Raw genomic sequence first — 14,078 nt, 5'->3', positions numbered from 1 at the left:
GCCGCTTCGTGCTGCCTGCCTTCCGCTGTCCCGCCGTGTTTCTACGGGGATGGTGATAAGGGGATCACGGTAATGGTAAGCAGGGAGCTAGAAGGAAAGGCGAGGCTTCAGGAGCGGCGGACGCGGAGCAGGTCGGCGGGACGACTGGCGGAAGTGGGCGCTCGCAGGAAGCCCTGCCCTCATCCAACATGGCGGCCGGAGGCGTCGGTGCCCGCGGTTGCCCTCACCCACAATGGCGCCGCAGGGCGGGCGCTCCCCCCATACCCCACACCAGGGCGGGCGGCCGAAACCAACTCCTCCTTAAAGCGGGGGGGAACCCGGTGCGCGCCGACATCCTCCTGCCGCCGGCCCGCCCCCTCCACCCGCAGCCCGATGGGGCGGAGGTTCCACTTTTTTCACCGACTTCCTCCTTCCGCGAGCGCTGAGGGGAGCCGAGGGGAGGAAACCCCCCACACCCCCCCCTCTGCTCCGTGGTTCATCCCGGCCGCTTTCCCGGAGGGAGGGGGGCGGGGTTGCCGTAAGGGGACCGGGACTGAGGGGACCGGGGGCGGGGGGGGCGGCACCGCCATGAGCTCCCCCGGCGGGGCCTTCCCCCTGCACGCCCTCGTGTGGGACAACGACCACCGGCGGCTGGACCAGGAGCTGCAGGGCCAGGTACGGGGGGCCGGGAGCCGGTACCGGGAACCGTGAGGGGGCTGGGAGCCGTGGGGAGAGGCTACACGGAGGCCCTGGGCCCGCGGAGGCCGCGCCCCGGCCCCCCACCCGCCCTGCCCATGGGCCCGGGGCCCTCGGTGTCAGCCCCGTGGGCCCGGGGTCCCCGGTGCCGGTCCCGTGAGGGAAACGGGCCGCAAACCCTCAGCAGAGCCCGAGCAGAAGCAGGGGATGACGGCTGCCTTCCTCCTCCTCACCGTATGCCGCAGCCCTGCCGGCACCCCGCGGTTTACTAACGCTTGCCCGCAGCATGCTCCCCTGCCGGGTTTAGGGGAGGATCTTTGGAATGCGATTTTTATCTAATTCCTGTAATCGGAGCTCTTAACGAAGTCCATAAACTTCTAATTCTTACTCCTTAAAGTCCTTCCTGGCACGTTGCTTCTGTTTATTTCGGTAACGTTTTGAGCCGAGGCCGTTTATAATTAAATAAGCACCGTTCTGCATCTCGTTCTCCTGAGGCGCCCACCCCTGTGCGGTGTCACCCCCTGAAACGCCTTGAGGAAACGAGCAGCATGTTAAGAAGGGATATGCCTGTTCTTGACTTCCCTCATCGGCTCTTAAATGGCTTCATTTCGAGTATTCCAAAGATACGTTTCCTCAGCTTCCCTGGGATAAGCTTCTTGCTGGCGGAGGGCGGGTGAGGGGGTCAGAAGACACTTGCCAGCTGCACTTGGTGTGGCAAATGGTGGGTGAAATACCTGGCTACCGGTTAACAACAGCAAAAATAAACCACCAAGAGGGCCTTTTTGGAGTCCTCTGCCTGTCAGTGCAGTAGGCATTTATCTGTAGGAAGGGGGGAAGCAAGCTGGTTGGTATTCGAGCACTGAAGTGAAAGCAGAGCCCTTTAAAATGAAGCTTACCCGGCTGCGTGTGGTCTTCTGAACCGAATGCTGACAGATAACCGCGGTAACTTGCGTAATAACTTTCCTTTCTTGTTCTGCTATTGACTTTCCCCTTTTCCTTTAGTTGTAGATGCTCTTCTGTTTCAAATCTCTAAGCTAATAGTGAAAAGTATGTAAGGTATGAGTATGTTGTGCTTGCATGTTTTGGATATTTATGCCTGTGTATCTTTTTACTTTTATTTTTTATAACTCGTGCAAAATGCACTCGGGCTTCATTGTGCTGTGTGTGTCAGTCAAATGGACGCTTTATAACTTAACATTTGCTCCTCTGCTTTCAAAAAGTGCTACACAGAATCGGTGTTGTATGGCCTGGTTTCGTTTGCTTTATTTTGTGTTTCTTCCTGTTCCGCTGTATGACATTAAGTCCTCCACTCGAGCTGTTGACTGTCAATGGAGCGGTGCACGCAGGGTGGAACACCCGTCTTTTCCTGAGAGAGACTGCTTCTGAAGGGTGACAGAAGGGGAAATAATTACAGGAAAAGAAATGAGAAGCATCAGTGAGGGCCCAGTCCTGTTCTGCTGGTCCCGTTTCCTACCATGTCAGTGCATAGGCTCTGTTCTGCTTCTCTTTCTTTTGGGGGGAAGTTAGCTTGCAGCGTGCTGAGGGCAGTGTTTGAACACTGAGTTGACTACGCATCACAAACTGATATGTGGGAATATTTAGGGATGATTGACTCCTAGAGCCATGCATTACTAGATTATTAGTCCTAGAGTCAATTGTTACTGGCAAGCTTTATTTATGTGACCTCCTCAGTGTGCTGTGAGTAACTGTGTTTGATAGAACAGCGTCAGCATTGCTTATCTCTTGGATACTCAACAGGATGTCGATCAACGTGATCCACGAGGCCGGACCTTGTTGCACCTTGCTGTTTCCCTGGGTTACATAGAGTCTGCCAAAGTTCTTCTTCAACACAAGGCAGATGTAACTAAAGAGAACGCACAGGGATGGACAGGTAAAGATACCTTTAAAAACAGAAATTGTGTGTTAATGCTTTTCAGTTACTAATGCTGTACCTTGGCTGCTTCTGCGCTGTGTGTTTTGCTCAGAAAGCAAACTAAAACTAGCTTGTGTCTGGGTTTCTTTCAGTTTTACATGAAGCTGTCAGCACAGGAGATCCGGAGATGGTACATATGATTCTGCAGCATCGAGACTATCAGCAGACCTCTATGACGCTTGGAGGAGTTCCTGAATTACTCCAAAAGATTAATGAGGTAGTTATTTAGATTAAACCTCTTCCTCCGGACTGTAAGTCTGATTCAAGTTGTTCAAGTACACTGAAATCAGGAACAGAGATTAGAGCCCTGTGATCTGAAGGTGGGCAATTGTGTTCTTCCTTTCAACATGCATATTGCGTAGATCCCTGGGAGGTGGAGGCTTTTTCTTGATTCTGATTTTGAAATCCATAGTCATGAAGTCCAGCATTGGGGGATGACTCTCGAAGGTGTTACTGCTTCTACAGTAAAATAAAGCAAAATAGCTTCTTATAAATCAGCAGTAAGGTAATGTATTTTATGCCTGTTATCTTCAATTTAATTGTTCTAATGTTTATTTTTCTCTGAAGTTCTGTTCTTTTTTGATTTTTTTTTTTTCCTTTATCTAAAACCTTCATGGGAAATGCTGTTCTGAGCGTTAGATTAAAACCATTTTGTGAAATATTCATAGGATGTTTTCTTCTTCCAGACTCCTGACTTTTATGTGGAAATGAAATGGGAGTTTACTAGCTGGGGTAAGAGTCCTGGTCATTGTTCTCTCTTCTAAGCAGTAGACAAAAGGACCTGCTCATGTAAAAATGGCAAAAGATAAGCAGAGAGAGATTTACTGGAATCTTCATTCCCTGCTCCCCAGAATACTTATCTTCAGTTCTCAGAATAACCGCTTGTATTTCTGTTGCACAATTGTTCTTTGTTTTTCTTTTTTTTTTTTTTTAAATGGAGGCTTTAACCATTGTCAGAATCGCTGTGAAGACTTCTATGGGGATTTTGGTCGTGTATCTTTGGCTATCGATGGCTAGGACAGTGATACGTGGCTGATATGTAGATGCCCAGACTACTTGGAAGTACTCGTTTTGCTTTTAAAGAAATGAATGCTAGGACTTAGAGCTGACTTCATTTTCCAAACAGCTATCTATCAGGCTGCTAGGAGACTGGTTTGAACCCACTTCACATCTGTTAGTCTGAACCAGTGCTTCATTCCTTCTCATGTTACTCTTTAAATTGGAATTGGTGGGTTTTGTCCCCGAGCTGATAGTGACCCTGTCTAGCTGTGAGAAGAATCTCGCTTGCTTCTTGTGGAATAATGCTCACAGTACTGAGCAATTCATATCTCAGGTTTCTGCTTCAGTTCAGGCTTCTTGTGTGCTCCGTGTCTTGAATATTTTATATTTACATGTTCCTTCTTTTCTTTTGTAGTTCCACTGGTGTCTAGGGTTTGTCCAAGTGATGTCTGTCGCATCTGGAAAAGTGGTGCCAAGTTGCGAGTTGATATCACGTTGCTGGGATTTGAAAATATGAGCTGGGAGAGGGGAAGGCGTAGCTTAATTTTCAAGGGCGAAGGTAAATGCTTTGGCGTGTCTGCACCGTTGATCACCAACTACTGTGTGAACCACAATGAGAAACCCCAACTTTGCTTACAAAGACCTGTTGAGGCTGAGTACTGAATTTTAGGAAAGCTTTGTATGTATGTTCCTTTAGTGTCTTGAAGATAGTGTTTTTGTGATTTAACATAATGGCTTGGGGTTTTTGTTTGGCTTTTTTTTTTGAGTAAATTTGAGGTCAAAATTTGGTAATAGGGCTAAAACCTTACTTCAATTTCTCACTTGCTTTTCATCTGCCCTCAAATAAAATCAGTGAATTAGCAACTGCCATGATTTGATACAATACATGCTCAGGTTTTTCATTGTGGATTGCTGTTGGTAAAGTGTTTTAAAATGAGATGTAATGTTCCAACAGATACCGGAGGTTGGGCAGAACTAATTGAGATAAATCACGATGATAAGTTTGTCACAACAGAGCGCTTTGAGATTTCCCAACACATGAAGCGTTTGACGCTGGGATCTATGACCCCAAAAAGAAAAGATGTGGAAAGACGCCTTACCTCTCCAATTATTAATACGTGCCTTGATACTAAAAATATCGCTTTTGAAAGGTAAGATGCAAAGTTGCTCTCAACAAATAAACACTGCAAGACTGATGATGGTCATACCTGCAATAATGTTTTAAAGACTAAAATGTCAAACTCATAAAGTACTTTATGGCTCGATCTGAAATTACGTTAAACTCCACGTACCATTAAGTAAAAAACCTATGCTTTGTCAGCTGCTGTTGCTTGGCAAAATGTGCCAGTACTGAAACCAATGGGCAAGAACTTACAGCGTGTAGCTAAATGAGTCAAATCTCACATTAATACTTTCAATTAAAATCTGCCTAGTGTGTCTTTCCATAGTACCTTCTACCACATTTATCTTCTTTGTTCACTGCAAATACTTATCCAGGTATCTGTCAGCTTACTTCAAACCGTCCTTTTTATGCAGCTCCTCTTGGAGTGTTCTGAGATGCAGTAAAACAACCCCATGATCATGCTGTCAACAGGTGTTTTCAGTGAGATGTGTAATTGCAGCATCTTTCTCCTGAATGCTTAGTACGTTCAGAGCTTCCCAGAATTAGTCCTCGTGACGTTCAGTGAGCCTTAGTAACTGCAGCATCTCCACATCCAGGAACAAAGATTTCCCAGACAGAAATATTCCTAGAAATCTGTTCCTCAAGCAGTTGTGTCAGATTACTTTTGAAATTAAGCTGTGGTTCTGTGCGTTAAAAGCTGCTGTGCACAGGCTGCCAGGCAGAATGATCCAGGTTTTAGGTTGTCCTCCTCTGTGGCTCAGGTATCCACATCTGAATTTAAAATCTGTGACTAAGCCTCAGAGCTTTGGCCATGCACTAAGAATGAAAGCAGTGTGACTTGCTCAGCTCTGTCATGGTGTGTGTGCGTGAGGACAGATTGTCCTGTGTTTAGGTCTGGGGTTAATAATCAAATGACTTAACAAATGTTGGTTGTTCGAAGCACTTTTAGTAAAATGGGCTGGGGACTGTGTAGAAATGCAACTGTGTAGACATCTCTGGTATTCACTCTTTGGCAGAACCACCACTGGATTCTGGGTGTGGAGGACAGAAAAAGCAGAAGGAGTAAATGGTTACGAAGCAAAGGTAAAGCCTGTTGCACACAACTAAGAAGTCGTACAGCCAACTGAAGTATGATTGTTTTGCCTTTATTTCCTGAGTGTTTCAGGTCCTAAATTTCCCATCAAGAGCTGTTTTGTGTTGCCAGCAGAACTGGGCAGGAGCAAGGAACTTGAAGGGTGCCCAGTTTGTGGGAAGGGTGTGTGCAGGCACATCGGCAGGGGCTTTGGGGAGAGGGAGGATTGAAGCATTTCGGCAGAAGAGGGGCAAAAGATTCACCGTAACTTCGATCTCCCTTTCAAAAACCAGAATTGAACTTGTTTTCCTGTGTTGTCATTCTTTGTCTGTTTAACAGACAAGGAACTCCCTGGCAAAGTGCTGTGAGCACTCTCTAGTGCCAGTATTGAAGGAAGTACCAGCTTCTTGGTGCCGTGAGTTGCATCACAAATTCAAGCAGTAAGAGACTGATAGTAAACTGAAGCCCCTGGCCATGTTTATGAGCAATACAGTCACTTTGGTCTTTGTGACAGGTTCCCTCCCCAGACACACTTCTGGGAGATATTTTTGAAGATGGCTTTACAGCCTTGCAGTTTTAGGAATTTGGGAATCACAAGAATTAACTTCCTCACGTCTGTGTTTACTCCAGATTTTGGAATTTGTGCAATTAAAAATAATTTTTGTAATTTCATTTAACAGGGAAATAAATGCAGAAGCTTTGTACACTTATTCAAGGGCTTTTCTCACAAGGCTGCGGGACTATTTGGTGGGATGTTGGGGTTCACCAGTGCTCCTGCAGAATTAAACCATGGCTGAATTTCGTTTGGAAGGTCTTGCGAGTGACCTCTGTTTAGAAACAGCATCTGGAGTTGTATCATTTGTGGGGTTTCATATTTTATCAGCTTGCCCAGCAGGTGGCTGCGTAGTTTCAGCCTCAGCACTGGTCTGCCAAGCAAATAGTATGTGGGATTTCCGTTACACCAAAGGGGTCAGAAAATCAAAGTGCAGCACTCCCTGTTGATCACCAGTGCGTTAGAGGCCTTTGTCTGTAAGGAGCAGATCCACGTCACTTTATTCTGTCTTCCTTTAGGTTTGTGTTCATGGTGTTTCTAGAAAGAACCTTGTTTTTTAACCTCTGGTGACTTTTGTCCTCGTGCTTTTATTTTTAAAGGTGTACATTGCAAACAACGTGAATGTGGTCACAAAAATCAGAACGGAACATTTAACAGAAGAGGAAAAGAGAAGATATAAAGGTATTATTTCTATAGGACAGCTGGAGTGAAGTGGCTCTCTGATATCTTCTCTGCGTGACTGCAGAAGTGGGCAGATAAGACGTGAAATACTTTTCTTGCTGACCTTGCCCTGCTTTAGTTTCATGTGCTGTTTGAGGTAGCTTGTTATTTGACTCCCAGCCTACAAATGACCAAATATTTATCCTAGCTGTATTTAGAGGAAAGAGCCCTTCAAAGCTATTGAAAGTTTATTGAAAACTTTAAAAAGCTGTACTTTTCCATGCAATTTTGTGCTCTGGAATGTGTTCATGCCTTTACTTCATTTTGGCCATGATTACAAGGTTCACGTGAGCTTTGTTTTCTTGGTCTTCTTCTTCATTCCTGGTCCTATGGTTCTCTCTGGTCCTTAAATTGGAGGAAGGATGGGTGGCTGGTAACCTCATATGCAAACGCTGCCCTTCATTGGCCTATCTTGGGGGCCAAGAGGGGAGGCACTGTGAACAATAAAGCTATTTCTTCAAGATAGAAACCACCGAAAATCCTTGCCTCTGTTCTGTCTCGTATCCATCTTACTCTGTCACCTTTAGGTCCTGGGTTTCCCTGGTAAAGCTTGCAGGAAACCTGGGCTCTCTCCTGACTGTGTATGGCTTACTTCACTTTGGGTTAGAGGCCTTGCTTGTTAGCCTGGTGTGTACTTGAAGTTTACTGCTATTTGGTAATAATCGAAAACTCTTCCTTCTGTTTTCTGAAGCTGACAGGAACCCTCTGGAATCATTTCTGGGTACAGTGGAGCACGAGTATGGTGCTCAGGTGAGTGTCTTTGACCTCATAACGAGTACAGTGCTGAGATCTGTACCAATAAGAGTTGTGGGCATGGGGAATCCCTCTTCCTGTTTCCTTAGTTCAGCAGCAGTTTTGATAATGAGGTTTGAATGTTCCCCGAGGAGTCTTTTGCTTGTTTGTCAGATGTTCCTGTATGAGTAGCTAGCTGGTGCTTCCTTCTGAACACTCCCATGAAAACCATGTAGAATCTGTTAGCAAAGGAAGAGCTGGGGTTTGGGGTATTTAAAATACCCCCATCGAAGTTTAGTCTTTAGTGAAAGATTTGGAGCAAAGAAATGATGCAGTTTGTGTGTGCTTTGATTTCTAGCTTTAAAGTATTTGTGTAGGGTTTTCTTGTCTCTAAAATGATTTGAGATTTTTAACCTCAGTAGAAAACAGTTTAAACGTGTGCTTGTATTTCTGGCTAACGTCACTGGTGACTAAAACAGAGAACGAGCTACTTCACAAGAGGTAACTTGCAAGTTTTCTGTACTAGCCGTTGCCTATTAATTCTGTACTACCTGGTCTTTTTTCTGTCTTTCCTTCCAGAGTACGGTCAAGACAACAGAGTATGCCACCAGTAACAACCCTACTGCTATTACTCTGGAGGAATACCTGGACCCAAACTTTGATTTGAAAGGTAGAGATATAGGAAGACCGAAAGAAGTCACCATTCGAACACAGAAGTGAGAAGTAAAATTTTAACTTTTTCCCATTTCCTTTTTCCCAGTCATCTGATCTCTGGAAACTGTATTTTACAAATATCCAGTACAGTTTTACCTCCCTTGCAAAATTAATCGAAAGAGAGATCTTGAAGTATTCACCCATGGTCTAATTCTTCTTCCATTAGCCAGAAGAAAGCATTCAGGCTAGTGCTGTAACTTTTAAAAATCCATCCCTTACATATTGCTAGGTGTCAGTAAGCTCCTGTGCCTTGCCTTTAGCCTGACCAGGAGTGTGGTTTGGTTTCTTCAAGCAGTAACTGTTCTTACTCTTTGTATGAAGGAGCTGAAAATGCCATGTATTTTGCTTTCACAGTTTCCAAAACTGTGAACTCAGGATGCTTTTATACAACTTACTCCTTCAGGTTCAAAGCAACCTTGTGGATGAGTGAAGAGTTTCCCCTGTCCCTTATGGAACAAGTCACTCCGATCATTGATCTGATGGCCAGAACTAGTGCTCATTTTGCCAGACTTAAGGATTTCATCACTCTGGAATTTCCACCAGGATTCCCTGTCAAAATTGGTAATGTTCAGCAATTTTTAGTCTAGCATCTTCATTTCCATTCTTTCTATGGGTTTTGCAATGTACAGTTACAAAAACAATTTTAGTTTTTTACTAGTTATCTTGAACATATCCAGAACCAAAACCACGGATATATGTTATCTTGTATGTCTGGGATCATTGAATCCAAATTATAGCCAGTACAGACGTGTAATTTTAAAATGGTATCATTCCTGTACAAGTGAGCTGTTGTTCACCCTTTCCTCTTGGCTTGAATGTCTTTGATTTGGTGTTTTTTACAATAATCTGAGATACAGAGGCAGAGTGAGAATGACTAAGAGCGACTTCTTGGTGAAGTGAGTTGCACTTTGCCATGCAGTTTGTGGAATATACTCCATAAACCTGTAAGGGTTTGTGGCTGCGGGTGTGAAAGTGAACGTCAGAATTCTCTTTTTGATGGAAATCTTGTACTTATTTTTTTTAATAGAAATTCCCTTATTTCATGTGCTGAATGCCCGAATTACTTTTGAAAACGTCAATGGCTGCAGGACAGCTGAGAAAACATCACAGATGGCTGGAGGCGCACACTGCGATTCAGGTAAGGAGTGGAAATGTGCAGTGATCACATCTTCTTACATTTCTGTCAGCGGAGTGCACAGAAGAGAGATGGTTTAACTGCAGAGGATCAAACACTCACGGGTGAGAGGAAGCTGCGGTGTACAGCAGCTGATCCTGACTGTGTGATACTGATCATGTCATTCCACTCTGCCCCCTTCAAAACCTGCCTGACTAAACTGAGCTGTTGCAAGCTTTCCCGAGTTTTTTTTGAGGTCTAAATTTTGGTGCATTAGATGAGTGGTGCTGCCAGCATGAAAGCTATTGTTATGGGAAGGAGGATACAAACTTATTGTGACAGCTCAGTCTTTGAGAAGAGCGTGGATTATGCTTGAGCAGGGTGCTTGTGACTGCATGCATGAGGTGATGCTCTGTCCTAAAAGCTTTTACAGACCCATTCATTGGGAATAACCTCCGAGAAGTCAGAGCCACTGCACCATTTATCTCTTGCACCATTTATCTCTTGCACCCTTTTTCTTCCCGTATGGTTTTGTCAGAGTTCAGCCACCTTAGTAAGACACGATATGGCCTTTCTTACCTGTTGTGCTCGTTTGCCTCTGAAGTCTTTCAAAGCCTCTGTGTATGTGTAGTCAGCTTTATCTCATTTTTTGGAGATAACTTAAGCATGTATAAGCATTCGTCAGAATTTTTTGATTAACAACTTGCAGAAACATGCCGTGCTTTTAAACTATATTTGGCTTCTGTAGGTGCTAATTTCGAGGTTGACCAGTCAGTGTTTGAGATCCCTAAATCTTACCATGTCCAAGATGATGGGAGGAACATACACGTGCAGGATGAAGATAACGAGATCATGCAGTTTGCTATTCAGCAGAGTTTGTTGGAATCCAGTGGAAATAAAGTAAGTATGCTGTAATCTGCTCAGTGCAGATTGGACAGGTTTCACAATGCAGCAATAGCTGCATCTCTGAACTAAATCAATATTTGGGAAGTGTTATGTAGGATGGATTTTTCCAAGAACCTCAGAGGAGGAAAGAATACAGAAATGCATTTTAAAAGTAGAAATAAAGAGTGATTTAAAGCTTTCCTTTCAGTGATTTGCACTACAAATCTGTTAACTTCCGTGGAATTGTCTCTGTTTTTCCATTTCTAGGAAGTGGGGATGCATTCCAATGGAGCAGTTGCATATTCACAGGACTTCAATATACAGTATCAGAGGTAACTGATTGTTTTTTTCATGTCAAAAATGCTGTGGTGGAGCAAAAATACTTCTAACAGTAGTCTGAAACAATTCTGCACTTCTAATGTTTTTCCCCTGGACACAGTAACAGATGTTCAGAATTCAAGGTCTCTTTTCCTGTGCTGCTTCTAATTTTTACTTTTCCAAGACGCGAGAACTCCAAACTGGGCTTCCCTGGTTTATATTCTGAGTCCCTTTAGCTCAGCTCCAGGACTGACCTGCACACACAACTGATTCTTCACCCACCAAGTAAACACATCCCTTCTGCTCTGCTCTCAAAACTGAAATTGGTCCCTCTGGCTCAAGCGTTTGTATATTAGATACTGTCTCTTCAAGGAGGCTCTTATTTTCAATATCATGATGTAGTCCTTTAAAACTTGGTAACCTGCATTTAGTGGACCTTTGGGAGTCTGCTACAGTATCCGTGGGGTCTTCCTGCAGCTCAGTGTGAAAAAAAATCTTTGTGTGGTGAAGAACTGCATCCTCCTGGCTCTTTTGTGTGCAGTAATTGTTACCTTTAAACTGTGAGGGAATACTTTTAGAAATATGTATGAAAGATTCTGAGGAACCTTCAAAGAGCACGTTTTACATTAGGAACTCTGTTAGAACAACTCTCCTATCCTGAGAGCTGCTTTCTGCCCTTTCAGAGAGCGATTTGGGTTTGCAGTTTGAATACAGTTGCTAGGGAGGATCATTGCAGGAGGAAACATGAAATAATCTCTCTGTCTCTTACTACTTGAAGTTCTTTTTCTTCCCTCAGGGCGCTGCAGGAGAGCTATCTAACAAGCACAGGTAATTCATGCTGCAGCACCCCCAGCGAACCAAACAGTTTTGAAAAAGACTTGCAGCTTGCCATGGAGCTGTCTGTCCGAGAGCAGGAAGAACGGGAGAAGCAACGCCGTGAAGAGGAAGATGCAGAGCTTCAGCAAGTTTTACGGCTTTCTCTCGTGGAAAAGTAGCTCCTTAGTGATCTCCTGAAATAAGGATGACCAAATCTGTATAAAACGGAAGGCTTTCAGAGCTCTCAGTCTGAAGACCAGTCCTCGATTGCTTAAGTAAAGATTTCACCTGCCTTCTTAGTTAGCAGCAGCAGCTACGACAGCTGTTTTTATTATTATTTTTGAGGGAGTTTCAGAACATGGGCATCTGCATTTGGCTGCCCAGCTGTGCAGCCTTAGCTGTGAAGTAAGTTTTTACCTATGCATATTTATTGAAGAGCAGGTGGAAATTTTGCTTAGCATCAGGATTTAAGATTGCAGTAAAGTTTGAAAACCTGATTGATGGGGAGTTCAAGAGGGACACTTCATTACTTACCAAAGAAATACTCATCTGCTTAGTCATTTCTGAATAACTCAAAGCCATTGTCTCTTCCTTCCAGTTATGTGGAAGAGTATCTATATGCATTTTCACACATACACCTACAGTAGTTCTTTATGCTGACGGTATACCACGCTGACAGATAAATTCTGTTAGTTTTGTTTATATGTGATTTTTTTCTTCTCTAGTTACCAAGATTTTTATCATGTGCTCCTGCTTAAGAGGAATAATTTTATACTTGAACGGCTAATCCAAGCTCAAGATTAAACCAGTGCTTTCTGAAATAGGACAAAACAAGTAGCCAGTAAAACTCTAGATCCTACAAGGGGACCATCTGCCTAGTGAGGTAGCAGTTTCTGCAGTGATTCAAAACCAGCTAGTTCCCATAGTCAGAGGGCAGCAAGAAAATAAGTGGTAGATACAGGTGCTTCTTGAGATCTCTCTGTGTGTGCATGTGCATGTGTGCGTGCCTGTATATGGGTGCTAACTTCAAATAGGAGAAACTTCAGGTGAAACTTTAATGTATACTTATTGGAAGATGAGTTTTAATTTTGTCATCCGAAAGGGAAGTGTGTGTTGCTTTTTAAAATTCAAATGCTTATCCTTCATGTGAATACATATATTTTTTTATCTGAATCTTTTTATTGATTTTAGAACAAGCCACTATGACTACGCTCACTGAAATGGTATTGTAATAGTTCCAAAACACATTTTAACCAGCTTTCCTCAGGTCTTTAGACATAGGGTATATTTGTAGCTATTTTATCTGCACTTCTGTCAGTGTTTACAGTACTTACACTGTGACTCTCGAGTGCACTCCACAAGTACACAACGTATGTACGTCCACAGGAAAGCCTTACAGTAGTTAAATGTGAGCAATACTCCTCAGTTCTGGCTGGCAGAAGGGCGAAGAACCTATGGTACATATGGTCTGAGCTTGCTACCTAATCCTGCACTTACTCCTTGAGCAAAACAGGGCAGTTCTGTGTGACCAACAATTAACTAGTTTAAAATCACTCTAAAATAGACTTGATCTTAACCAGTGAGATGGTTGGTAACTTAGAACTCTACTTTAAACCTATAATCCATTGTTTTATGTAGCGGGCAATTAAAATTCAGTGTACACTAGAACTGGTATATCTGCACCATATTTGTTTAGTGCTACAGCTTGCAACCATAACTGGCTTATTTGGTGTCTGCAGGAACGCTGAATGTGGCTGTCCTGCACAGGGGCAGCGGTCTGTGTTGGAACCGCGTCTGTCTTTACAAAGAGGATTACTGTGACTTTCTCAATTGCAAAAAAGGGAAAAAGCCTTGCATTGAGCTCTTGACAAAGTCGTGAGGTAGAAGGTGAAATTATGTTTGTTTTTTTTTTTTTCCCTTCAGCGGAAATAAAGAGTGCTGTTGCCTTTGTAAGAACATCTGTCTCATGTTGCTTTTTTTCTATGAAGCATTTCAAAGGTTACAAGGAAAAAATAATATTTCAAGCTGATTTCCTTTGTTCTGTGTTGTAAACTGAGTTTTGTTACATTCCTTCTTCTCTTGCTGGCATTGTATAAAAATAAATAAAATCTGCGACACTTCCCCCCTTCCTTCTAAAACAGAAGGTTCCTCTTTCTTAGTATAGGTACTGGAAAAGACAGGAAAAAGAGCAGCCGAGGATTACATAGTACAGTTGCTACTAATGTTGAGGGTGCCACACAACAACCCTCTCTGCCAGCTTCCTTTTTCCAAGGACACTCAGACTTTTTAGGAAAGCAGAAACTCGGTTACAAATAGCTGTAGTTTTGTTCTGAATCTGTAACGAGCTTTTACATACCATAATTTAAGGGTCTGTGCTGTTTGTTTAAGGGTCTGTGCTGTTTGTTTAAGGGTCTGTGCTGTTTG

At 43.5% G+C, this 14,078-nt stretch overlaps 1 protein-coding gene and 1 long non-coding RNA gene across 3 annotated transcripts in view; one reads left to right on the top strand and one right to left on the bottom strand.

Moving 5' to 3' along the window:
• Positions 1–149: 149 nt before the first annotated feature.
• Positions 150–14,078, bottom strand: part of LOC118174697 — a 16,034-nt gene continuing 2,105 nt past the window's right edge. The window contains exons 3-5 of the long non-coding RNA XR_004754744.1: positions 6,642–6,646; positions 6,203–6,205; positions 150–160 (exon numbers count right to left, since the gene is read on the bottom strand). This is a non-coding gene — a long non-coding RNA (uncharacterized LOC118174697). The remainder of the gene's footprint in view (positions 161–6,202; positions 6,206–6,641; positions 6,647–14,078) is intronic.
• Positions 503–13,610, top strand: ANKRD13A (ankyrin repeat domain 13A). 2 transcript variants are annotated; one of them, XM_035340189.1, is made up of 16 exons: positions 534–654; positions 1,678–1,731; positions 2,434–2,566; positions 2,701–2,825; positions 3,295–3,340; positions 4,023–4,166; positions 4,563–4,758; positions 5,747–5,813; positions 6,955–7,036; positions 7,767–7,825; positions 8,387–8,523; positions 8,925–9,082; positions 9,549–9,659; positions 10,384–10,535; positions 10,788–10,852; positions 11,635–13,610. In XM_035340189.1, exons 4-16 carry the CDS (start codon positions 2,736–2,738, stop codon positions 11,831–11,833), a joined length of 1,506 nt encoding a protein of 501 aa, XP_035196080.1. In that variant the 5' UTR covers positions 534–654; positions 1,678–1,731; positions 2,434–2,566; positions 2,701–2,735; the 3' UTR covers positions 11,834–13,610. The 2 variants fall into 2 exon arrangements, with proteins under 2 accessions (XP_035196079.1, XP_035196080.1); XM_035340188.1 differs by lacking the exon at positions 1,678–1,731 and having other exon boundaries at positions 503–654.

Source organism: Oxyura jamaicensis, chromosome 15, assembly GCF_011077185.1.
Source record: "Oxyura jamaicensis isolate SHBP4307 breed ruddy duck chromosome 15, BPBGC_Ojam_1.0, whole genome shotgun sequence".
Taxonomy (NCBI): Eukaryota; Metazoa; Chordata; class Aves; order Anseriformes; family Anatidae; genus Oxyura; species Oxyura jamaicensis.
The sequence above is the reverse complement of the archived record's forward strand: the minus strand, read 5'-3'. Positions and strand labels throughout refer to the sequence as shown.